Source organism: Styela clava, chromosome 3 (assembly GCF_964204865.1).
Source record: "Styela clava chromosome 3, kaStyClav1.hap1.2, whole genome shotgun sequence".
Taxonomy (NCBI): domain Eukaryota; kingdom Metazoa; phylum Chordata; class Ascidiacea; order Stolidobranchia; family Styelidae; genus Styela; species Styela clava.
Genome location: NC_135252.1, coordinates 12,675,673 through 12,699,600, shown reverse-complemented (window position 1 = coordinate 12,699,600; position 23,928 = coordinate 12,675,673). Strand labels below are relative to the sequence as shown.

Genomic DNA, 23,928 nt, shown 5'->3' with positions numbered 1-23,928 from the left:
AGCTTAGTGTTTCATCACCAACATTCATAAACTGATCAGTGGTTGAATTTATAATAATATCCATCTGTATAGAACAATAGCGATACCATATCGATATCATATTCATCGCGTATACTAACGCTTGAAAAGTCTTACAGACGTCTTGGCCTACGTACTTACGTACCTGCGTGAGTCGGAACGTCTGTTTACCCTTGAAAATTGTCGTTCTCGTATGTATATTTTTGAAAACGTACGTCGTAACGTGTAGCTTGCTGTTTATCAGATTCCTTGATTACTGTAGTAATACTCATTTAGTGAGTATTGGAGTGACACCAATCATTTAGTGAGCATAGGAGTGATACCAATTCAAATTCCAGATAGGTTGGCGTAACCTAGCGTTCACATACAAAACTTATCTAAACAGTTTCTTCAAAGTGGACAAGTTTCTTGATGCTGGAGAAGCACTTAATGTAAACAAATTCGAGACAAATGCATTTTATATTTCTAAACCAAAAGAAAACGAACGAAAATGTAGTCAAAAAAATAACAATCGAAGATCGAGTACTCAATCAAATTATAAGACTAGCATAATTTAATACTGAGTTATTATCATACTGTCACAAAACTCTTTTTCATCTGCGCATATAGTTTGTAAATCCGGGGCTTTTGTAGTACAGGTCAGTTCCAGAATGCTGACTGTCATCGCAGCTACTCAAGCACTTGCTGAGTATGTTCCACTAAGCCCGTATAGATCATATATTTCATTACTATTGCCGTTTCACACGTATTTTTGGCCATTGCCTTTTCCTGTACAAACAAAAAAAACAGTAAATGGACATTTATAATTTATGTATTGTTCACCTAGTTAGGAACAAGGAGTGATGTATTGTACCTATCGCCGTTTTTCAATGACTTGCTTTCCCCAGGTTTGACTTGGTGCAGTCATACAAAACGGGTAGTCTCAACTCCCAAAGGTGAGTTAAAGACAAGACGTCTAAAGTTTCGGTAAAATTCAGGTCGGAAACCTTTGCTTTAAGAATGTATTAACTATATAAATAGACATAAAATCAGCATGTATTAGAAATACTCAGAAATGTTACTTGAATACTTATACTTTGTTGGAAAACAACTGATTTTCTACCTCTGTTGGAGACGAAAGTGGAAGATGAGGAACACTTTTAATTGTAGGAAATATAATTGGTTTCCAATTTCCCAGTCTCGTCCGTATCCTTGAACAGGTACTTTTAGATTTCTTGTTATACCGTGATGTTTCTGCGGCACAGCTCTTAACAGATGTATCACAAATAGTTTTAATTTCCCCATGCCGCAGCATTGTGTCATCAGATGCATTAGTTACGCATCCAATAGCATCGTCGCAATATTCTGTTATTTTGCTTTCATGTTTTTCGTCGCTTTTGCAATATGTGTGTGTCGGTGTGCACTGATTTAAGTCTTCAGAATAAGCACTATTCTTGTTCGTGTTAGCCTTTTTTTCAATATCGTCCATGTTCAGTTTTTCTAAAACCACGCAGGCATGAGACTTGTCGGATGTCAAGTGTTCAGATGCCCTAAGCGAAGAAGGATCAATATCGACATCTATTTTGTCATCTCCTTCATTAGGATTTAGTATTTCTGTTTTTTTATATTTCTGACCATATTGGCTTGAATCGTTCGAGTGATGCCGTTTTCTTGTGCAATCCGTGCACTGATTCTCGCTTGCTTCATTTTCTGTTGTATCTTGAACAATTGCTTTATTACTTATGCTAATGCCAGCTTGTTTATTCTTGTTGTTCGAGGCACTATTTGGTAGTATGGAATCGGAACTGTTGTTGGAAATTAGAACATAATTTTTATGTTCGCGGAGATATTTATACTCATTACTATATTCTTCCTCTTCGCCAACAACAATTATATCCGGAGCCGTATTTTGCCGCCATTCATATTGGATTGATTTTTTCACAGAATTGTTTTTATTTTTCTCACGAATAGGCGCTTTAGTTATTTCTGTGTCCGTTTCTTTTTCATAATTTTGTTGAGAGTCAACGCTGAAAACAACTTGGTTTTGATATGTTAAAGCAGTCCTATTAATGCTTTGTTGTCCCGTACGTCCTTGCGTCTGAAAATCATTCGCGAATTGGTTTTTACTTTGCTCACGTATAGACTCTTCAGCCGTTTTTGTTTCCGTTTCTTTCTCATAATTTTTTTGAGAGTTGACGCTGAAAACAACTTGGCTTTGATGGGTTAAAGCAGTAGTATTAATGCTTTGTTGTCCGGTCCCTTGAGCTTGAAAATTATTCATGGACAAGTTTTCAATTTTCTCACGAATAGACTCTTTAGTCGTTTTTGTTTCCGTTACTTTCTCATTATTTTGTGGAGAGCTAACGCTGAAAATGACATGGTTTTGATTGGTTGAAGCAGTAGTATCAAAGCTTTGTTGTTCCGTACCTTGAGTCTGAAAATTATTCTTGTTTCTTGTCAAATCGCAGTAATTGTCATTTGCAGAATGTTCTGAAATCAGCATTCCCGATGCATTTTTGTTGCCAGCACACTGTTGAGGACTAACGTTGGAAATAACTTGGTTTTGATGGGTTAACGAAATACTATCAATGCTTTGTTGTCCCGTACCTTGAGTCTGGAAATTAATATTGTTCTTTGACAAATTGCAGGCATTGTCAGATGCAGTATGTTCTTCTGAAATCAGCATTTCCGATGCATTTTTGTTGCCAGTACACTGTTGAGGACTGACATTGAAAATAACTTGGTCCTGGCAGGGTAAAGAATTAATACCATTGATTTTATGTCCCGTAACTTGAGTCTGCAAAGTATTATTGTTTTTTGTGCAAATGTTGTTATGTTCAGATTCAATATTCACTGGCGTCGATCTTGCTGGTGTTTCTTTGGTACCAGCACACTTCTGAAGGCAAACGCTAGAAATACCTTGTTCTTGGTAGGGTAAAGTAATATCCTTGCTGTCATGACCCGTTATTGGAGTCAGCAAACTTCCATTGCTTTCTGTGAAATTGTTTTTATTATCAGAGGAAGCAATTGCTGGTGTCATCAATCTTGATGCATTTATGCTTTCCATACACTGTTCATTGCTATCTTTATCTTTGCGCGTGTCTGAATTGCAATCATCCGATTTGATCGAAAGATTGTTGACTTCGCCTGACCCACGAAGCTCTTCTGTTGGAAGGAGATGCCCGACAGCATGTCGCTTGTCCATGCTGTTTAACCAGATTTCGAGTGACTCTGCGTTTTTGATAGGATGTATATGCAACGATGAATTAGTACCAGAAGCTTTTCTTTTCAATTCGTTTGTTATTTTCTGAAATATTTGCGCAGTTTTGTGGTCTTTGTTCACAGGGTTTTGGGAGGGTACAGAATTTTTTTCGTCCGCGTTCAAATCATGCTCAGGGGTTGCCATTTTCACGAATTTAGAATTTTTTCTGGAGTGCTTCGGTACACTTTTCACTTTTCGAGAAACATGAGTGTCGGAATTTTTTTTTGAAAAACGAGATTTATTTGGAATTGCTGGTTGGTTTCTGACTGTTAAACTCTCATTTGACTGAACGTTACCAGCGTAAATAAAGTTTGGAGCATTGCCAAAATAATGAAGAGTGTTTGCTGGTTTCAATGATGTCGTCGATAATAATTCCGCATTACCTTGAAATGATAAATATTGGTAGCTTCTATTTCGTGGAACTTCTTTGATAAGCAAACCTGCGTCGGCGTGATTTATATGCTGTATATGAAGATTTGTGTTCACTAGATTACCATGAGACATTGTTGGACTTGGTAATGTTGCGGCCATCATTCCGTGATTATTATATGCTGCCCATTGTGTTTGCTGATTTTTTGTACAAACTTGACATCTAGTTCCATTTTGGGATGTCCAGCTACTACTGCCAAGTTGAAACTGAAGAGGTTGTTGTGCAATTTCATTATTGTTACAAAATCTTGTTGGTGCAGTTCGAGGCAGTTGGTGAGTAATATGATTATTGATCACTGTTAAATTTCTTTCAACGTCTCCAACATTTGATACATCCATAGCATTGATAATAGACGCGTTGGAACTTAAAATATCATTTTGTTGACTACAAAAACGTCTTTCATAGTGAGAATTTGTATGATTACTGGTATTAGCGACCGGTATCACAGGTAATTGCGATGCCATGGAACATCCATGATGTTGTACAGCGGACATAGAGTTTTTAGCCGCTGAAAAGCTAACGGGCAGAGAATGTTCCAAAGACCCATGACCAGATGGGATAGGCATCTGCATAAAGTGTTCTGAAGTACGCTGATTGTTGTAATTTTGCATTTTATTTCCTAAAGCACTACAATATACGTCGTTACTTCTCTGAATATTGGAATATTCACTGCTGCTTGCTCCATGTTCTGTCGAGTGTGGAAGTTCAACCGATGAATTATTTCGACTCTGATTGTTAGTACCTCCAATGATCTTTGTTGAGTGGTTGTTAATTGGTAGATGATGAGGTTCTGGACTGCGGTGCAGGATCATGTAGTCGCCCGAATTGACAAAGCTTTGATGTGGGCACTGCATATTTGGACGAGTCCATGCGTAACCGTTTTTTCCATTCATCAGCACATTAGCTCGGCTTGTATTTGGCGGTGATTCAAAGCTGGAACAAATCTGAAATTAGTCAGGAATTAAATTACGGCAGCAGAATCAAAATTAAATCTATTGCTTGGGAAGATATAAATTATCACTGCATTAGTTATCTTGATCACAAAAAATGTTATCCTTCCAAACACTCTCTGAACATTTCAATCCCGTTTTTGCGGATCATTTCATTTTTTACAATTCGATGAAGTTTTTTCACGAACCCGGATTATATACCGTATGTGGAATTCGCAGCTTGGTAGCTGTTTTTCTGGTCTTATCGACCTGAACTGCTTCTAGTTCTGCGCCAATCGGCATTTACGCACCGTAATGCATCATCATAATTCTATAGTTTTATATAGTTTCAGTAGCTAGCCCTATCGATATTTCAGTGGTCGGTTGTAACTTGTACCTGAGCTACGGCTACATCTTGTATTTTGCGTCACGTAATTAGGCTTGGTAATCCAACTAAAATCGGTGATGCGATAACTAGGGATGCCACTTTTGGATTTACGAATCGGATCGATTCGAATCGCATCTTTTCTGAATCGATTCGAATCAGATTTACGCGATTCGGAAAAGAGAGCGATTCACCGGGAAAAAAACATTGAACGTTTGTTAAATCGTTGTTTTCGGCAGCTCTAAATCTGCCGAATGCGTTTATGCGGCACTCCAAATAACACCAAATTACGGGACTGAAAAAAAAACACTGAACGTTTGTTAAATGTTGTTTTCGGCGGCGTGTAAACTGCCGAATGCGTTTCTGCGGCACTCCAAATAACACCAAATTACGGGACGAAAATAAATGAAAATAAATTTTTCGTGATTGACTTTCTTACCTATCTGCCGTCATTTGTTTCAAGTTCGGCACAACACACACTTTTACGCATCACTCGATATGATGTGTGGCGTAATATTCACCGAACTGCGAGTTCAGTTTTCCACTGAATAGCCCAAGTTTTTATTATGCGCGAATTTAAATGAATCGTACACTTGAAAATTCGTCACAATTTTGATGAAAATTTTCAACAGCACACCTGCGTTGCGACCAAGTTATTGTACGCCCTGGCATGATTGGATAAAGAATCAGCTACCGACGTCTAGATAATATTTAATTTTGATTGAAATTTAATTTTAACTTTGTTCTGAGTGAAATAAATCGCGTACATTTAGGAGTAAATAATACTTGAGGAATGGCAACTTGTGCACTGTTTTACATCAACACTTGCCAGATTTTATACCAGCCCAAGCATACTGTGCAAATGTCGTCTTACTTTAGCCCCAGGGACCATGTTTGATCGAGATAAAGCGTCGACCAATTATCGCTCGTCAACGGGGCGTTCATTGTGCACATTTGGACTTTCTGAATTACGAAATTAAAGTAGTCGACGATAATAATGAAGCCCGAGTTAGCCAAGAACGCTGTTAGTCACAATTAATATTGTCTCTAATATTTATGGAAATTTTTGTTCGCAATCGTAGTCGGGTGAACGATTGTTTTTCTCGAAATTAATTTAATTGTGGTTAATTTTATCGTCTTCAATCATATTCTTGCAAGCATTTCCCATTGCTAGTAATTCAGATGCAATTAGAATGTTTTTGTCGTATTACTCCATGCTGCTAGCATAAATATAAAATATTGTACTAAAATTTTGAAGATAAAGAATCGGTAATAAGGCCGGCCTTAATTCAATATACCAAGAAGTGAAATGCCACAGTCACATATACTGGTGTGGGACTAGGGAAAGCAGTCCTGTTACTGTGTTTATGACATAACGGTACAACTGTTCTCTGCTTATTTTCTCATATGAATTCCATCAAACTGCCTCAGTCTTGATACAAATATAACACAATAATACCTCAGTAGGCTATTGTAAGACTCACAGATAGGTTGCAACAGCAAGTTTTTCATCAATGCCTTTATTGGTGATATCTATGACCTACATCTTTTTGTATCACGATGGAAATGAGTGTGGATTATTCACTGAAAACCCCTTATCATCCTTGCCATATTGCATATTCCATTTTTAGTTCCAGATTTGAGCTTTTTTGTGACTTTGAGCAAACATACGCATGCAATAAAATGAAAGCTTAATGGAATCAGATTCGGAAAGATTCGATTCGAAAAAAATGTATCCAGAAGTGGCAACCCTAGCGATAACATTCACATCCTACGATATATATATCGAATTTTCCCTGCTGTATCATACCGAAGTTTTACTGCTTTCACTCTTTACAACAAGCACCGGTATGCAAAACTAATGATACCTGGTCCTGAACTAGCGGATAATTAACATACGGTATATGAGGAAGCTACCTTATAAATAATTTATTTCAGAAATTCAGCAAGCTATTGACAGGCTGTTACTTCACTAAAAATCCAGAAGGGGAACAAAAATGGCCTAATTGGCGCGAATGGTTGTTTCCATTCTATGTATATAACTACCAGCTCGCCTCATGGTTAAATAAAACCATTAAATTGATGTTAACATAGCTTTATTGGCTATAAAATGGAACCGAATAACATTCGTATTGTAAAGGAAATAATTTCTATGTCTAAATCCTGTTAATGTTAGTCATCCACGTTGCCACACCGATGAGTGCTTCCGAATAACTATTCAGTAAGACTTTGCCAATAGCTCAGTACGCATGTCTCGTCAAACGCTTAGCCTTAAGACGTTAAAAATGTATAAAATCAAAATAAATCAAATCAAAGACATAATGATAACCAAAAAATCTTACCTGTCTTCGATGAGTTGTTGTACTAATATATGGTGGACTCCTCACATTGTTCAAGTGATTCCGCGGTGTCAGCAATCGTTCAGTATTACTTTGCTGTGGTCGACATTGTGGTTTTATTATTGCTTCGTGTGAGATATCGTTTCTAACTGCGCTGAGTTCTTGCGTCTTGGGATTGCTGTTTGCTGAATCAGCTGAAACTATGTGACAGTGGAATCCATCGACGCTTATCTCGTCCATTGTATCTTGTTTTGATTCCCCCGTGACCTTCCTTATCCCATCGGGTATATATATATATATGTTTGAACTATTTAATATAATTACGCATTTCGTTCTCAGAAGCTATGTATGTATACCCGCCTGAATGAAATATCTCATAAAATGGTGCGTTATATATGTGCGTGTTGTTCATATATTGCGATGTACGAATGCGTGTAACCGGCACCGGCTGTTTGCGCAAAACGGAAGTATCCAATTTCCTCAGTTTCCGTTGCTTTAAGTTTAGTATTTGCACGAAAATCACAACGAGAGTCGAATTGCTAATATTGCAGACTTGTTTGAATGGTTTTGTTGTCGATATAGTGAATGACTCAGTCACTCAGTTGTCAAACAATCGCTGTTAGCGTCAAAATGATTTCATCAATAATAATAAACATTTGATTCTCACGACTCTTGTCCACTCGCCGCGCATTTATTTAGTATTTTTTGTGCTTGCTGTTGAAATTGTAATGAGTTAAATATGACTCATTTATTTCGCTTTTCGCGCTTTTACTTAATAGTGACACCTTGTGTCCAATCACTAATTTAATAACTCGCTAATTATACGACATAATTCGCCCAAAATCAATAGGTTTCTGGTCCGAGATATGATGAATGCACATGCAAAATCTGGAGCAGATTCAATCTCGCTTTCGTGAGATATCGCGTGCATCTAACAGACAAACAAACATACAGACAGACAGACAAATACCTATCAACATACTTACTGATGAAAATCGATAAGTGACAAACTACATTTTAAAGCTGCTCTGAAATTTCAAAAAGCCAGCTATCACTTAGCAAATAGTCCCACACAAATAGACTAAACAAATTCTTTCAAATTATGTCGCAATAGTGTTTTAGCGTGAACAGAAGACTGTATATATATGACGTCCTATAGCTATATTATAGTAAATAACACGCTGTGTTTACAACTGAGCGATAATGTTGAATCGATATCTCAGGTCTGGTTTATATCTAACTTGTCATTCATGGCTTATTTGAAAAAGGAGGTTGTACACAACACACTGAAATAGACAATTCGTCTGTATCACAACTTTCTTTACTGCAGTCGTTACAATTTGAAGCAATTTCTCGAAAATTTTGGATTTTGTTCATTTCGAGAGTGTATACAACGAAAGGAAGTCTAGATATCTATCTCTCTCTAGTAATCTCACTCGCAAGGCGACTAAGAAAACCTTCCGATAAACACTAAAGTGGTGTCTCTCGCGTATTTGAACAGCGGGGAAAAAACTTTTTGAAGGGAGGTGTCCATAGTTGCTTCGATTGTCGGAGGACATAGGGCCAGGGGTCGGGAACCTTTTTGGTCAAGAGAGCCATAAAATATACATATCTTCAATTGCATTTCCGTGCGAGCCATATAACATTTTTTCACTTAATCAGGCCTGAAATGTTCACTCAAAAATCAACACATACAATGTCAATATACATTTAATGTGATTTCTGATGCTGCATGTAGTCGCTGCGGGCCTTGAACGGTTGCTCACCTGCAGCCCAATGTGGAAATCTACGATACTCATCACCCTTTTTCGTTTAGGCATCTCTGTAGTGTTTTGAAAACTCCATCGCTCTGTGATGTCACAATATATGTTCCAGAATCCCCTTGTTTGTCACAATGCCTGTCTGGTAATTATCTTACATAACATAGACATGTGCTGGACGCGCGTTGCGACTCAAACGTATTGGGAATTTCCTGCCAAATTTGGCTATAAAAGAATTTGAAATCTCGTAACAATAGTAAGCTTAGTCTTGGGATATTAGATTTTTCTGAGAGCCATATGCCGTCACCAAAAGAGCCATATATTTATTACTCGCGAGCCATGGGTTCCCGACCCCTGACATAGGGTTTTCAGCCCTGGCTACAACACCCTTGCATACTTATACCAGAGCCATTATATAACTAGTCTGGAAGCTCTCGGTTTTTTGCAGAACACCGAGTTGTTGACAGCGACATCTGGTGTTGGCGTGGGTTTTACACCCCTGTCGTCTGCTGGACAGCCGAATCAGGTAGTTTGATACAGGTAATGTGTGATTGTTTTCAGGCCATGTTTACACATTTCAAGTTGCGCGAAGTTGGCAAGATATGGAAAACTGAAATAAAAAGGCAAACTATTATTATTAAACTTAAATATAGACTGTATATGCAGAAAAGGTAGTTTAGAATCCTATCCTAAGCTACTAGTAACTCCGGTGCTGGTAACATTTGTTTTTTAGTTACCGGTACAGAGTTAATAATGGTTCCAAGCAAGCATCGTGTCCCGGATGGTATGAAAAGCAAATTTGGAATGCCATCAAAAAATGGACACAAAAGTTTCATCACGTTTTTTTGGTATCCGCAATTTTACCGTATTTTATTTTGGCTATCTAAAACAAGGGCAAAGTTTATTCTTCTATTTCAGAAATATGGTGTAGGCTAGGCTACTGCTGTATGTGATGTCATGAGTTTTCACTGTTTATTTTGTGCCTTATTGTATTCTAGTGTTAGCCATTTATTACCTCACTCATGACTTTGACATATTAATTGCTAAGTAATTTCTATTGCATCCAGATTGTGTTTAAATATCGCTACTCTCCTAACTTTAAAAGCAAAGTTGAGGATGGAAAAGCTAGAATTTGTGCTGATAATCTCAAGGATGAAGATATTCAAAGGGCCAATAAAAAAAGTTGGATTAAGTTTGTGGCATCACCCACAAAATACTATTCTTATCACAGTTTACATGCGACAACGGAAATAAGCCTTCTAATTTGCCAATTTGACCAAAAACAATTTTCCTTTTCTTGCGCTTTCGCTGGGGTTTATGCTTTCACAATATCATCGGCAATTTCAATCCTACTTAAAAACTTGGTTGATCTCACCCTGTGTTTGGGATATGATATTGTTTCCACGAATAGTTCATGCATTCCCAGAAGTGTTCCAGAAATAGAAGATGATGGCAGAATTTTCTTGAAATTAAGGTAAGATATATTTGCATTTAGTCAGATATACTTCTATTTAGTTGTATTTTTGTTGAATTTAATTTTGGTATTGTATCAATACAGATATCTCGGCTCTCAATGTGAAATAGCATATTCTTATGCTGGTAGAGGACCCAACATCTGCTACACTTGTATGCGTCTCCATGTGCATGATCAAGACAGTGACAAGAGAAAATTCAGCCTTTTTACAACATCTATGATAAAAGATGAGAATGGCTTGAGAAAGGTTTTCTAAAATACCTGGATATTGGGAAGAAAAGGCATACAGTCGGCCATTAGTGGGAGAAGTTAATCGCCAGAAAATGCTGCTTAGTGATGCCACAAAAAATGGCTTGAGAATGGCATCTATTTCTATGGCTGCGATTATTTGTATTGTTTTGGACAGTGGTGCGAGCTCTGTTTTACCATGGTGAATAAACCAAGACCCTTTAGAGCAGGGGTCCGCAACTACTTTTCAGCGCGATCCAAAAATGTTTATTATTACGTCAAAATTTGCACTTATACTGATTGGCCAATGTCACCGCAGTAAATAAGGAAGTGTATACTTGGGGAAACATCCATAATTATAATCGGAGATTTATATAGTTGTTATGCCTGAATACGCTACACAGACAAGATGCTCATAATTATGGCATAATTGAAATTGTTTTGCGACTCAGAGCGGAGTGCTTCGCAACCCAAATTTGGGTCGCGACCCCGTAGTTGCAGACCCCTGTCTCGTTTGCTGTAACATTCAAGTGTAATTTCAACACAATACATTCAGATACTCATTTTTGTACCTAATTTCTTGGTTTGCGGCCCGCGTGGCCAATAAATTTCAAAAAGTGGCGCACGACATGTTTTGAGTTCGAGACCCCTGCTCTAGAGGCATATTTTGGTCACCAACGCGAGTGAGGTTTCCGTACTGAAAACCCCACCTTTAGTTTATTCACATCAAACTCCAGATTAATAGATGTTGTAAAATCGAGTAGTAGTGTTTTTGGTTCTAATGTTGCGATTGAAAATGATTGATAAATTTCTAGAAGCTGACTTCTTTCTGCTTAAATACATGCATACGGATTTATATACAAGTACTAGTCCATTTTCTTAAATTTGTTTCTAATTTTAGTGGCTGGCTAGTCTCTGCTTTAAATAATAGTTACCATAATGTATCCAAAATTAAATTTCATATGAATATTAATCGATGGTTTATTTGTCAAAATGCCTCCTATCAAATTGAAAAGTTTCCCCTATCTCTCGTATAATTTTATTCAAATTTGTGGAACCACATCTATGTTTTAAAATTAGCTATCAATTATTGGTCTTTGCATTTGTCATTTTTTCTCTACCAAGTCTGTGTGATTCTTCATATCTAAGTCAAAATTCCTGTTCAGTTTTTTTTCGTATTTCTTATGCTAAAAATACAAAGTAGAAATTGTTTTGTTGGCTAATTTTTATTATAGTGTAATAATGAGATTATTTGGAAAAACAATTTTTCAAACCATCGCGAAGTCCATATGATTTGGGTCCATATTTTCTTTTCGAAACTTTGTTCTGCAGTTCAGTCTTGCAATGGATATGGGTCCTTGTTCGAATAAATCTTCTCACAAGAATGGTCAGAATACTGGATTCACTGGGGCTGAAAGGGTCCATGTCAATATTTCCGATAATACGCCGTTTATCTATTACCCTTTTGCATACTTGAGACAGGAATTTGCTTTCCACAGAGATTAGAAAGAGAACAAATGTTTCGGATGCTGATATGATACCGCCTCTATTGCGCTCTTTAAAGCAATCGGGAAGATCGAGTCTCGAAGCTTGGTTTTGGCACCAGAAAGCACCTTCTCCACCTGGACGCTTTATTCCCCATTTTAGCAATCCCCCAGCAAAGTACTCAATCACCTTTTTGTCGCCTTTGGTTATTGACGTTTGCATGACAGGCTCAGTTACTTGAAACGCTTTTTTATAATTTTCAGTGCTGCAGTTTTGATTATGCGTTTTAGGTCCAAATGAGAGATTTCAGAATTGTTCGAATATGGGCTATGGCTTTTGCAATTTTTCAATGTATTTAGCTGTCATTTTACTTCTGGATTCTTCTCTAGAAATTTCCATCATATCCGCTATAACAACTGCCCATAGTGATGATTCCTGATTTAATGTGATGTTCAAATCATTCAATGCAGTCTGCAGTGTCTTCTTGCAATTAACACTTCCGTAGTCGATTTCTACTACAGATATCCTGCCCCATTTTCCTTCTATCTCGTCATCAAGCTGTGAAATATATAAAATCGGGTCTAAAACAGTGCCTAAGTGCCTGTATATAGCAAAACAAATGTGATGTAAAAATACTGACCAAATTTTCAGCAAACCAAAAACGGTCTCTACTTTCACATATTAAACTATGGTACTATAAACTCTTACTATTCATTCTTTCAGGATCAAAACCTATTTTAATAAGCAATCAGTACTATATAACTCATGTCATCAAAAAATTCAAGCATTTCTTCCTCAGATAAATCCATTTCCATTCGAACTTTGGATACGTTTAACAGCGAGCAGCCTAAAATAAACAGCAGACGACGCCGTGGTTATGAATTACCCACGCCAACACTAGATGACGCTGTGAACAACAGGTCAGTATACGGCCTTCCAGACTAGTTATATAATGGCTCTGCTTATACAGTATACACCTACTAAGCTGTCAGCGTAATAGAGCAATAATAAATGGAGTTAGTCTCGCCTTGTAGCTAGCCCAAACCAATACCTTCATTGATTTGAATGTTAACAGTGGTGAAGTTGTGGTGAAATGCTATTTAAACGTTCACCGACTGACGCGTTTTAACTGTATTGAAGTTACGGTGGAATGCTACCTAAAACGTTCAATGACTGACGCTTTTGAACAGTAATGAGGTTCTGTTACCCGGATGAGGATTACCTGTATACTGTTCGTTAGACAAAGTAGTTGCAAATTTCGCAAAGGATGGCTCGAGTATTTCGAGTATGAGTTCTTGATGCCTATTTTGGGTGTTTTTGCGCTTACTAACTGGTTTACTAGTTCGAAACAATAATTTGGGTGAATGGGCACAAACGCTTGCAGCGTTCGCTATTAACCTTTCTCTAGGTTTTGCTCATTTTCCCGATCTTTTCGTCGCCCTTGTCTGTGTTTTCCATTTTGTGTTGTCAGGTTGTAGACGAAAAATCGAAATGAAATTGTATTGTATTATATTGTAATTTGATTTAAAATACAAGAGAGCTATGCTCAAATATATGGACACGTAGAGTCACATAATTTTGATGACGTCATAGCGAAAAAAAAAGTAATAGCCTTCTGGAGAAAATTTTTATCTTTAACCACTGAAAATTTCAAAGCAATTGGTCCAGTATTCGAAGAGAAAGCCGACTTTTTAAAAACGTGTCAAAGAACAAGAACAACAACATAATATTGAAACGATCGTTATGTCCACTATGTGTCCAACAAAGCGATGAGAGCTGAATTCACGGCGGTACCGGTACCTAACGTAGGTGCGGTACTGAGTTAGCAGTCAGCCAGCATCTTACCTGTACACTGTAGGCCATATACGGTAATTGATCACAGAACAGTTGTTCCCTTGCAAATTTTATGTTGTTTACACTTTAGGACAGATAATTGATCACAGAACAATTCTTCCCTTTCAAATTTTATGTTGTTTCCAGTAGACTCTCATCAAAATAAACAAATATAGTAGGCTACAAGTGCTACAACGCTTGCATTACTGCACTGGTAGGACCGTGAAAGAATAAGTTACGCTAATTTAATTGTGGTAAGACACCGGTACCGGCACCAGTACCAGTATCGTACTTACGTACTGAGCTACCAGTACCGGTTAGCAGTCAGCCTGCATCTTACCTGTACACTGTAGGCCATATACGGTAATTGATCACAGAACAGTTGTTCCCTTGCAAATTTTATGTTGTTTACACTTTAGGACAGATAATTGATCACAGAACAATTCTTCCCTTTCAAATTTTATGTTGTTGGACACGTAGTGGACATAACGATCGTTTCAATATTATGTTGTTGTTGTTGTTGTTCTTGTTCTTGTCCTTTGACACGTTTTTAAAAAGTCGCTTTTCTCTTCGAATACTGGACCAATTGCTTTGAAATTTTCAGTGGTTAAAGATTAATTTTTTCGCTAGAAGGCTATTACTTTTGTTTATTCTTAAATTTTATATGAATCCTATGAGATATGATATTTCATACAAAATTTCGCGGTATTTATTTTTACTCATGGGAACACTGTTTTACACTTATTTCAAGCGGTTTCGCGATAGATTGTCTTGCTCAGTACTACAGCTACTGTAGGTCGGTACTGGTAAGTTGCCATACCGGTACTGTAACGCAGTGAAATTGACTTATACCTTCCGCGGTATTACTAATGCTGCAATGCAGGTTTTATAGCCTATCGTATGCGAAACGGAATATCAGACCTACAGGTTCGGTACCGGTACTGGTAGCTCAGTACGTAAGTACGATACTGGTACTGGTGCCGGTACCGGTGTCTTACCACAATGAAATTACCGTAACTTATTCTTTCACGGTCCTACCAGTGCAGTAATGCAAGCGTTGTAGCACTTGTAGCCTACTATATTTGTTTATTTTGATGATAGTCTACTGGAAACAACATAAAATTTGAAAGGGAAGAATTGTTCTGTGATCAATTATCTGTCCTAAAGTGTGAACAACATAAAATTTGCAAGGGAACAACTGTTCTGTGATCAATTACCGTATATGGCCTACAGTGTACAGGTAAGATGCTGGCTGACTGCTAACCGGTACTGGTAGCTCAGTACGTAAGTACGATACTGGTGCCGGTTGCGGTGTCTTACCACAATGAAATTACCGTAACTTATTCTTTCGTGGTCCTACCAGTGCAGTAATGCAAGCGTTGTAGCACTTGTAGCCTACTATATTTGTTTATTTTGATGAGAGTCTACTGAAAACAACATAAAATTTGAAAGGGAAGAATTGTTCTGTGATCAATTATCTGTCCTAAAGTGTAAACAACATAAAATTTGCAAGGGAACAACTGTTCTGTGATCAATTACCGTATATGGCCTACAGTGTACAGGTAAGATGCTGCCTGACTGCTAACTCAGTATCGCTTGACACGTTTTTAAAAAGTCGCTTTTCTCTTCGAATACTGGACCAATTGCTTTGAAATTTTTAGTGGTTAAAGATAAAAATTTTCTCCAGAAGGCTATTACTTTTTTTTTCGCTATGACGTCATCAAAATTATGTGACTCTACGTGTCCATATATTTGAGCATAGCTCTCTTGTTTCCAGTAGACTCTCATCAAAATAAACAAATATAGTAGGCTACAAGTGCTACAACGCTTGCATTACTGCACTGGTAGGACCGTGAAAGAATAAGTTACGGTAATTTTTGGACACGTAGTGGACATAACGATCGTTTCAATATTATGTTGTTGTTGTTCTTGTTCTTTGACACGTTTTTAAAAAGTCGCTTTTCTCTTCGAATACTGGACCAATTGCTTTGAAATTTTCAGTGGTTAAAGATTAATTTTTTCGCTAGAAGGCTATTACTTTTGTTTATTTCAAAATTTTGCGTGAATTCTATGAAATTTGATATTTCGTTTAAAATTTTGCTGTATTATTTTTTATCCATGGGAACACGGATTTTAGTCAGTGTCGTGACTGGCTGTACGTTTTGATTCTGCAAAATTCTTGCTACTGGAAATTCAGAACTTTTTTGAGGGTACCGGTAGCGTCAAAGGTACCGGTAAGGACTGATTCGCTCTGGTCTAACGTGTCCATATATTTGTGCGTAGCTCTCTTGTTTCATTGTGGTAAGACACCGGCACCAGTACCAGTATCGTACTTACGTACTGAGCTACCGTACCGAACCTGTAGGTCTGATATTCCGTTCCGCATACGATAGGCTATAAAACTTGCATTGCAGCATTAGTAATACCGCGGAAGGAATAAGTCATTTTCACTGCGTTACGGTACCGGTATGGCAACTTACCAGTACCGACCTACAGTAGCTGTAGTACTGAGCAAGACAATCGATCGCGAAACCGATTGAAATAAGTGTAAAACAGTGTTCACATGAGTAAAAATAAATACCGCGAAATTTTGTATGAAATATCATATCTCATAGGATTCATATAAAATTTAAGAATAAATAAAAGTAATAGCCTTCTGGGGAAAAATATAATCTTTACTCACTGAAAATTTCAAAGCAATTGGTCCAGTAATCAACGAGAAAAGCGATTTTTTCATAACGATACCAAGAAGAAGACAAATAAGAACAAGAACAACAAAAATACCAAAACGATCGTTATGTCCACTAACGTGTCCAATTAAACTACTAGTCATTTAAATGTACCGATAAGCAATTTTGAAATTGTGTATCGCAGATTTGGGGAACCAATATTTTACAAGTTTGACTGAATCAAAATCATTTGTTTATAGTTTTGGGAAATTAAAATAGTGTCCTGGCAGACCACAAACCCTTCACTAAATAATGGTAAATGTACCAAATGAATAATTCTTTGTGAATTAAAAAACCTACGGCACCCGGTATTCCCTAACTGATCTGTCAGCTTAATAGAGCAATACTAAATAGAGTTGGTTTCGCCTTGTAAGTCGCCCCAAACCAAAACCTTCATTGATTTGAATGTTAACAGTGTTGAAGTTGCGGTGAAATGCTAGTTAAATGCTTATTAATAATAAAGGTATTGTGAAATGCTAATTGAACGTTCAGCGACTGACGCGTTTTAATAGTATTGAATTTACGGTGGAATGATACCTAAAACGTTTAATGACTGACGCTTTTGAACAGTAATGAGGTACTATCACCTGGTCACCTGAAACTGTGAGTCATTAAAGTGTTATGATAGCCGATTATAAAATTGTGTATCGCAGATTTGGCGCACTATTATTTTATAAGTTTAACGAAATCAAAATCATTTATTTATAGTTTTGGGAAATTATAATCATGTCCTGATAGACCACAAACCTTAATTAAATAATGGTAAATGTACCAAATCAATATGCTTTGTAAAAAGCAAAAGCCTACGGCACCCGGTATTCCCAGCCGGTCACCCATGCAAGTACTAACCGAGCCCGACGTTGATTAACTTCCGAGATCGAACGAGATCGGGTGTATTCAACGTGGTATGGTCGTAGGCGATATAGCAGCCTATTATTCGGCTATTTATATTTAGGTATCGCGTTCAAAACGAGAGTTCAAATTGAGAGACGAAGCGTAAACCGTACAAAATGATTTATTTGGATGAAATCATTCCAGTTCAATTTATTAATTATCACAGCCTCCAGAACATGGCCAAAAACATGAAAAAATAACTAGATACCATACATGTAGGCGATATAGCAGCCTATTATTCGGCTATTTATATTTAGGTATCGCGTTCAAAACGAGAGTTCAAATCGAGAGACGAAGCGTAAACCGTACAAAATGATTTATTTGGATGAAATCATTCCAGTTCAATTTATTAATTATCACAGCCTCCAGAACATGGCCAAAAACATGAAAAAATAACTAGATACCATACATAATCTTTATGCCACCATTCGCACACCGAATTTTAATCTGCTACGGAGTCAAACAACTTTGAAAATCTTACTAATTCTCAAATAAAACTGAATTGTCCTCCCAGTCATGGCATTTATTGACGCCAGTCTGTGCGGCTTAGGGCTTAAAGGTAAAATAGGGGTATAAAGAGCTGGATATTTTAAATCCATGGATTTTGTTCCGTATTGGCGACGACAATCCTTCTTAACTTATGCTTGTATTTGCTATATATACTTCAAGTTGCCGTATTCCCTGGCTAATAAGTCGCTTTTCTAGGCCCAATTTTTCAGCTCGATTTCAGGGAGGCCGTCTTATTGGGCAGGTAAGCTTATTTTATTTTTCTGTGGTCCGCTTATTTTCTTCTCAAACATGATTTGAATTAACGTTATATTTGGATTGATATATTTCAATATGTAGGCTACTCGTTGACGCCAAAGGGTCTGCCAATCATGATATTTAACAGCGATCGCTGGTAAAGGTAAGATCGGGCCCCAAAATAAACCCGACCCGAGCCCGACTGATTAACTGGATTTGCAGGTCCGACCCGGGCCCGTGGGTATTAAACCTGAACCGAGTCCGACTAATTAACTGGATTTGCAGACACTTTTCTCGCTCAAGACAGATTTTCGAGCGTGGTCGTAAACATACCGCGTTTTTGAACTTTATTCGTTAGTTTTCAGTTGTGTTTCGGAAATATAAATCAGATAATTCAAATATCACTTTGTCTTCTTAGGAGTTTTAATTTAATTGCAGCAATAAAAAATTAGTGTAGAAAAAGCTGTCATAGACTTGGCTTAAATTCTTTGCAGGTACTTTTGAAAACAAAATGTTGTATGCAATGAATTATAATGATGGTTTGAAACAAATACCCCATTTTACTCGAAACCACTCTCAAAATAAAATAAGTCCCGAAAATTTTGCAATGCTAAAGTATAGGAAGAATATTTTCGAGGGTCAAAAGTCGGGGAAAAGTCCGTTACAGCTTCTTCTCTGTTTCATTCAAATTATTTCTTTTATAACAAGTATTCCTTAGTATCCACACATAGTTAGTCAGATAACTGAGGCCTACACGCGCCACAATATCGCATTGAGAGAATACCTTGACGCAACATTCAAGCGTAACGAGAGAACTGTGTAACATAAATAAACAAAGACGAAAAAAGCGTGAGCGAACTATATTAAGTGACCTATGTGTTACAGGCAAAAATTTCACTGGGGTGAATTAACTGTCATTATGGGCGACCTGTTTATGATGTGCTATTTAAATTACTTAATGGACTAAAGAAGGAGGGCGCAGCGCGCCGGGCGAATTCCGACATTCTTCCGGCGCAACGACCGTGGTGCATCCATCAAACCCTAGTATATATTTACGATCAAACTCATAATCAAACATCCACTTTTTATACTCAAATCTTTTCCTTACATTTCCCCTTGCGGGTAGCGTAGCGACCGTCCCCCGGGTGTCCTATTTATTAGTGTAGAATACAGTGCAATAAGGCTTGGTCTCATCGTTAGTCTCATGAATTTGTTAGTGTGCAGCAAGACTCCTAGATCACTTAGGATTGTTATCTCTACTCTTGCTACAGCATCCTTGCAATATATGCATACGGATCCACCGGCACAAAAGCATAGAAGAAGGATAAGTAGTCTTGCAGAAACCAAATAATCAGCGTATATTATTATTTGATATTATTAAGTTAACTATGAAAATACGGTAACTGGGGCTGAGAGTGAAATTAACCGGTTATCCACAGCGTGGCGCTAAAGATTATATAAACTGTTTCTTTAAAAAGTGGGATGAAGGAGTAACGGTACGGGTATTGATTTAATAGTGCAAATTTAATAGTGCAATCCTCCCATAATTGTTGGTATTATTGAAAGCTCAGATATGCAGGTAGATGTGTCTGTTCCGATGTAGGTATTTACATGCATTGGGGCAGTGTCATTTGGGTGCATATCTGAGTAGAGTATGAGTCCCCTCCCCGATATTCGTTCACGTCACATTTACGATCACAACCTTTCAGCACCCTGTTTTGGCCAAACTAGAAATAGTGATAGATTCCCGCTCGGTATACATAATCCATACCTACTCGCCTACCTACAGCTCGCTTCGCGTCAAATTTCGTCCAAAAATGAGATTTTTCTGGGTCAAAACGCCACTAGTGGTCGAAAATGACCAATTTTAGAGCACGAAACCTCTTTTTCTATTTCAGGAAGAACGGAAGCATATGTGGAGGTTAAAATAAAGATAGAGCCGTGAAAATTGGAGGGGAGGGAGAAATTTCATCCACTTCTTCCTTTTAGTGTTCAGCTTTTTAGTGACTTCAACCACATCAACACCCGTCGGGAGAAATTTCATCCACTTCTTCCTTTTAGTGTTCAGCTTTTTAGTGACTTCAACCACATCAACACCCGTCGGGAGAAATTTCATCCACTTCTTCCTTTTAGTGTTCAGCTTTTTAGTGACTTCAACCACATCAACACCCGTCGGGAGAAATTTCATCCACTTCTTCCTTTTAGTGTTCAGCTTTTTAGTGACTTCAACCACATAAACACCAGTCGGAAGAAATTTCATCTACTTCTTCCTTTCAGTGTTCAGCTTTTTAGTGACTTCAACTATCTCATTATTCGTCGGAAGAAATTTCATCCACTTCTTTCTTTTAGTGTTCAGCTTTTTAGTGACTTCAACCACCTCATTATTCGTCGGAAGAAATTTCATCCACTTCTTCCTTTTAGTGTTCAGCTTTTTAGTGGTTTCAGCCACCTCGGAAGAAATTTCTTCCACTGCCTCGTTTTAGTGTTCAGCCTTTTAGTGTTTTCCAATTTTTCACCTTCGGGAACACCTCAACTTCCGTTTTTCCTCCACCTCATCCGTTTCTTCTTTCAGCCTTTCAGTGTTGTCCCAAATATACGTTGTTGATCGCAATTGCCCCACTGACATGGTGAAAGTAGAGGCGGTATAAAGGGTTTTCCGGTCACGGTACCGGCATGATTTTAAGGGAAGTGATTGAGATGGATTTGTAGAGTATGTTAATGATAAAATGAAGTGTTTTCTGTGAATACAAAGCATATTAGAAGCATTTTGGTAAAAATGATCGCATAACGGGGAGGGGACTCTATGTGTATTAAATTTAAAATTTTTTGTTAAAAAAAAAAGAAACGGGTACCGTATTAATTACCAAATATACAGATATATGAGTAATTTCAATACTTTTTCAGGGCAAACATCGGAATATACAGATTTTGCATGATTGAATTTACATATTTTTTTGTAAAAACAAAAACTATTGTGACTGGCGAATAGGTGTCGAATTTTGCAAGTGACTGATTTTTCTCGATAAAAGTTGGTATTTTTTCACCATATTTTTCAAAGATTTTTTTTGTCAGAACTTGCTATACTTTTCTTTTTTAATGAAATTCTTTATTCTATGACAATTTTATCATTTTTAATAATACAAAGAGTAATACTATTTGACAATCTACGGTCGATCAACTCGCCTTTTACATTTATTTGACATTGAATATTAGGGGTAAAATATCGCGGATCAATTGAAGAATTCTCACTGATAGGACGTGTCAAATTCAGCAAGTGCATAAATAAACTGAGTCAAATAAACTTATACTACACTTTTTGATTTTCGCAATGGGGCTTGCCTGTTTTTTTCCACTGTGATTTTGTTTTTGTAACATACAGACATAGTTTCAATCCTAGCGTTTTATAGGTTGTTTCACTATTGCAGCCTGTGTTCAAATTCTAATTTTGAATGATGCAAAGAGACTCACTTGCTGTATTTGAATTGAATTAACATTTTAATGTCAGTTTCTACGACTGGAAGTCTGTATGAATTCTAATTCAGTCTTATAATTGAATTACTCAAATTTAGATTCTGATCTTATTTTTTTGGTCGAGCAACAAATATTGTACATTTGAAAAAAAAATGAAAATGAGATAAATTTAGCGAAAAACATACAATATTTTAACTGCATTGGACTAGTGGCTGCGAAAGACTATCAGTGTAAGAGAGAGGCTACCATTTTTCATCATACTATTTTAAAAGCCAATTATAAATTGTTTTATGGTACTAAGTTGTTAGAATTCTTGTTTTTGTTGTTAAATACCGGACTAGTTCTGTAGTTGCTTTAAAATTTGTATGCATTTATCTGTATTCAATTTGTTTTTTAAAGTAAACATTAAGCAATGTATGTATGTTTACTCGTCTCGTAAAAGCAATATAGCCTAAAATGATTAGTAATTATAAATACTGAAGACTGGATGTATGCACTTTTGCTTTTGATATGTATAAATTCTGAAATTGTAATACGGTAAATCAAATTTGTATAATATGGACTTTATACAGACAGTTGTGCAAGGAGGGTGGGTGTGTGTGATACCAGGGTGGAGTATACAAAACTGTTTACAAAATTAGGTTTTTAGAAAAAGCCTGAAACTTGACAAGTGCCTGGTGTTTTCATTAAGTATTCAGAATTGCCATGTTTTACTATTTAAATATCAATTATACATTATTGAATTGAAAGGAATATTGCGATATAGAAGGTGCAATTTTATTCAATGTCTAATAAAACTCAAACCCCAATAAACTACGAAAAAAATGAAAAAATAAATCTTAAAAGTGATTGAATTCGCAAGTGCCTGTTTTTAGAGAGACCTGTTTTTGAATTTTGTCCTATGATTTATTCAGATTAACTTTATAACTACAGATCCATTTAAAAGTAGGCATGATTATTCCTATAAGATGTTTCACATGTGGAAAAGTAGTTGGAAATAAATGGGAAGCTTATCTCGGACTTTTGCAAGCTGAATACACTGAAGGAGATGCGTTAGATGCCCTTGGACTGAAACGATATTGTTGTCGTCGCATGTTACTGGCTCATGTTGATCTTATCGAAAAACTTTTGAATTACGCTCCACTTGAAAAATAATTTGAATTAGCTCAACTTCATAAAAATTGTAAAGTATGGACAAAGATGTTTGAATTTTGGAATACGAAACTGTGAAATTATAGGTCAGCTTTCAATCCGGACAATGGTGAATCATTGCAATATCTGAATATTCTACTGTTTATATGAAACCTGAGGTATCAGATCAATGTAACTGATGTCTAAATGATGTTAGAAACCTATTGTATAATATTTGTTGCAGAGCATAAAACTGGCATGATCATATTCGTTATTTTTTAATATACGGCAGCATTGTATGTTATAACTTTTCATTTGTGAAGTTATTGCGAATTGTAAGCACCTATTTGTCATATTTTGTCTCAAGATAAGTGTGAGTTTCTGTGTGCTTATTTCATATGGACTTTTATTTACAGAAACTGTGTCATAATGTGTTCCACTAAATTGTGAATAATCTGGGAGGTTGAAAAAAGTGTTTTTTTCCTTAGATGGCTTCTTATTATGGTCGATTGTTTGTTAGAATTGCTGGAATATCTGGTGCTTCTGCAGTAGGATTAGCAGCATACGGAGCACATGGTATACATAAAGAAGATGAGCACAGAAAACTTATATTTGATAATGCAAATCGACAACATTTCTTTCATACTCTTGCTCTTCTGGCAGTGAGCCGATGCAAATATCCATTACTAACTGGAGCGATACTGACTACAGGAATGCTTGTGTTTTGTGGAAGTTGTTATTACCAATCAATAACAGGAGACAGTTCAATTCGACCCATAACACCATACGGAGGAATTTTGTTAATCGTGGGATGGCTGTCTATGGTGCTCTGACATT

General features: G+C 36.9%; 4 protein-coding genes and 1 non-coding gene across 6 annotated transcripts; 3 read left to right on the top strand and 2 right to left on the bottom strand.

Annotated features, from left to right (window-relative positions):
- Positions 1-45: 45 nt before the first annotated feature.
- On the bottom strand, positions 46-7,950 carry LOC120342507 (uncharacterized). 2 transcript variants are annotated; one of them, XM_078110545.1, is made up of 4 exons: positions 7,346-7,485; positions 6,488-7,273; positions 1,121-4,633; positions 46-786 (listed from the first exon to the last, which is right to left on the bottom strand). In XM_078110545.1, exons 3-4 carry the CDS (start codon positions 4,580-4,582, stop codon positions 688-690), a joined length of 3,561 nt encoding a protein of 1,186 aa, XP_077966671.1. In that variant the 5' UTR covers positions 4,583-4,633; positions 6,488-7,273; positions 7,346-7,485; the 3' UTR covers positions 46-687. The 2 variants fall into 2 exon arrangements, with proteins under 2 accessions (XP_077966671.1, XP_039267295.2); XM_039411361.2 differs by lacking the exon at positions 6,488-7,273 and having other exon boundaries at positions 7,346-7,950.
- Positions 7,951-8,592: 642 nt separating this feature from the next.
- On the top strand, positions 8,593-12,188 carry LOC120340043 (uncharacterized). The gene is made up of 3 exons (XM_078110533.1): positions 8,593-8,613; positions 10,170-10,576; positions 10,661-12,188. The coding sequence occupies exons 1-3, from the start codon at positions 8,593-8,595 to the stop codon at positions 10,830-10,832; spliced, it is 600 nt and encodes a 199-aa protein (XP_077966659.1). The 3' UTR covers positions 10,833-12,188.
- Positions 12,189-17,651: 5,463 nt separating this feature from the next.
- Positions 17,652-17,770, bottom strand: LOC120343578 (5S ribosomal RNA). The gene has a single exon (XR_005569639.2). It is a non-coding gene; the product is annotated as a 5S ribosomal RNA (ribosomal RNA).
- A 5,076-nt stretch (positions 17,771-22,846) lies between these two features.
- Positions 22,847-23,580, top strand: LOC144420884 (DNA-directed RNA polymerases I, II, and III subunit RPABC5). Its single transcript, XM_078110690.1, has one exon. The coding sequence runs from the start codon at positions 22,912-22,914 to the stop codon at positions 23,113-23,115; it is 204 nt and encodes a 67-aa protein (XP_077966816.1). The 5' UTR covers positions 22,847-22,911; the 3' UTR covers positions 23,116-23,580.
- On the top strand, positions 23,580-23,924 carry LOC120341770 (transmembrane protein 256 homolog). Its single transcript, XM_039410331.2, has one exon. The coding sequence runs from the start codon at positions 23,580-23,582 to the stop codon at positions 23,922-23,924; it is 345 nt and encodes a 114-aa protein (XP_039266265.1).
- Positions 23,925-23,928: the final 4 nt, after the last annotated feature.